Consider the following 2525-nt stretch of genomic DNA (forward strand, 5'->3'; position numbering starts at 1 on the left):
CTGTTGTTCTAATAGTTTTGTAATTTAATCATTTCATTAGCCTTGTTCCTTAACCCTTCCAACTTTTTCATAACTTGAGATCTAATGTCAAGAGCCATTGTTTAAGGTCTAAGATACAAAACTCTAATACCACTTGATAAGGGAATAAATGAATTGTGAAGAACCTAACAAAATGAGGAAGATAGGGAGAGAATTTAGAATTGTAGAGGAAAAGGACAGGATAATATTTCTTTTTATATTTTCATGTTTTCATATATTACAACTATGTCTTTATATAGGTTTAATGGAAGGTGAGAATAAGTTATTTTCCTTTCTTGATTATAAACGGTATGCATTAAAAATAAAAACGGTGCATATTAGATGTAGCTAAAACGGTGCGTGTATCGGTTATTCAATTTGCAACAACTTTTCCTTTTGTTACAGTCTTCAATCCGAATCTTCTTGTATAGTTAATCCCTCGGCCTTTAATTCTGTAAAAGGATGGTTCCAGCTTGATCCTAAAAACGTGGTTTCATTTTCTTGATGCCCCCACTAAAACATAACAAGCTCTTCGGAAAGGTGGTCGCCAACAAAGAAGCACAGAAATGGGAGGAGATCGATTGTCTTCTTTCAGACTGCCATACAGATTATGCACTTTAAGCACATATGATTAACATCATGGTCTCATTACATCACAACTTTACATTACAAGCCAACAATCCTAACACAGAAAAACTCTTCTTTATTAGCTCACTTTCCGGGGACGAAGTTGGTGGCATATGCCCAGGCGTTGTTGTTGACGGGATCAGCAAGGTGGTCAGCCAAGTTCTCCAAAGGTCCCTTTCCGGTAACAATGGCTTGGACAAAGAATCCGAACATAGAGAACATAGCCAGTCTACCATTCTTGAGTTCCTTTACCTTCAACTCAGCGAATGCCTCTGGGTCGTCAGCCAGACCCAACGGGTCAAAGCTTCCACCTGGGTAGATCGGGTCAGTGATCTCTCCGAGTGGCCCACCAGCAATTCTATAACCCTCAACAGCACCCATCAAGACCACTTGTGTAGCCCAAATGGCCAAGATGCTTTGTGCGTGGATCAAGCTTGGGTTGCCCAAGTAGTCAAGTCCACCTTCGCTGAAGATCTGGGCGCCAGCCTTGAACCACACAGCCTCACCGAATTTGACACCGTTGCGGGACAAGAGCTCGGGGAAGACACATCCAAGGGCTCCAAGCATGGCCCACCTGGAGTGGATGACTTCAAGTTCACGGTTCTTGGCAAAGGTCTCTGGGTCAGCAGAGAGCCCAGCAGTGTCCCAGCCATAATCACCAGGGAACTCACCAGTCAAGTAGGATGGGGGCTCACCGGAGAAAGGGCCCAGGTATTTAACACGGTCTGGACCGTACCATGGGCTTCCAGAGGAAACAGGCTTGGTGGTTTTCCTCATGGAGACACGGCCATTGCCCATAAGCTCAGGGGAAGAAGGGGTGAGCTTCACTGCCTTTCCAGCGAGTGAAGGGGAGGAGAGGGCCATTGTTGCTGCTGCCATTGTTTAGTTGATGATGCGGCTTAGCTTATTGCAGTGGTGGTTTAGACTGGTGGAGGGAATGCGCAGGCTTGGTGGGGGTATTTGTAGGAGGGAGTGATACGTTTTGTTTCCTTATCCATATTCAAGATTTCATCGGGAGCGAGAGGCAGAAGTTCTTATCTCTTTGGTATCTAAATCTCTCATCTCATTGGAGGCTATAGATTTTGGACTCTATTGCTGTTATCTTCCTTGGCACTCTCTAAACCACCAGTTGTTAGATTCATTTTCGATATTATAACCAATGCGAACGTTCCACGTGTATAATGGTTTCAATCGACGTAAAGTGCTCGTCGATTCCGTCAATTCTGACGGAACACGCACAACATTCCGAAAACTAAGCAAGTTTTTTTTTTTAATATATGTGTTTGTGTGATGGGGAGGCTATAAGTATATACTAGTTATTTTATTTGTCCTATTGCGGGTTGTAATTTTTTTATAGGAAAAAAAATAAATATACATGTTTTTTTAATATATTTTTAACATAAAAAATTATAAATGTAAAAAGATTATGCAAGTATCAATTAAATAAATTATATACTATTTGTGTAAATAAATGAAAAAATAATTATCACAATAACTTGAAATAAAAACCTTTGGAAGCTTAGAATTATTTAAAAGAAAGGGAAAAAAATTAGTTCGAATTAACATAAGGCGGAGTGATAAATATATAATCTAGATAATAAGAAGCGAGTAAACTCAAGTTAATCTGCAGGTCTCGTGGCCTAAATAATAAAATTGAGATAACCTAATATAAAAAAAAATTAAGATAATTATAAAGTCAATCTATTAAAAAAAACTAGTATAGAACAATAAAATCAAAAAATAATATAAGCTAAAAAAAGGGTGTCGACTTGCGTTAATTTTTCAAACTTGTGATTTAGGTCATTAAACTATAATCTTCATATATGAAGAAAACATGAAGCCCAATCTCAAACAAATCAATCGTTCAAGGATAAAATCAA

The 2525-nt window shown here is 38.9% G+C and overlaps 1 protein-coding gene across 1 annotated transcript; it reads right to left on the reverse strand.

The window, feature by feature from the left end:
- Positions 1-585: 585 nt before the first annotated feature.
- LOC105119924 (chlorophyll a-b binding protein of LHCII type 1-like) lies at positions 586-1595 on the reverse strand. The gene has a single exon (XM_011018117.1). The coding sequence runs from the start codon at positions 1522-1524 to the stop codon at positions 730-732; it is 795 nt and encodes a 264-aa protein (XP_011016419.1). The 5' UTR covers positions 1525-1595; the 3' UTR covers positions 586-729.
- Positions 1596-2525: the final 930 nt, after the last annotated feature.

This window comes from Populus euphratica, unplaced genomic scaffold, assembly GCF_000495115.2.
Source record: "Populus euphratica unplaced genomic scaffold, PopEup_1.0 scaffold3964.1, whole genome shotgun sequence".
NCBI lineage: Eukaryota > Viridiplantae > Streptophyta > Magnoliopsida > Malpighiales > Salicaceae > Populus > Populus euphratica.

Bases quoted from the DNA above. Each gene is read 5' to 3' on its own strand.
- LOC105119924 (XM_011018117.1), bottom strand. From the start codon at position 1,524: ATGGCAGCAGCAACAATGGCCCTCTCCTCCCCTTCACTCGCTGGAAAG.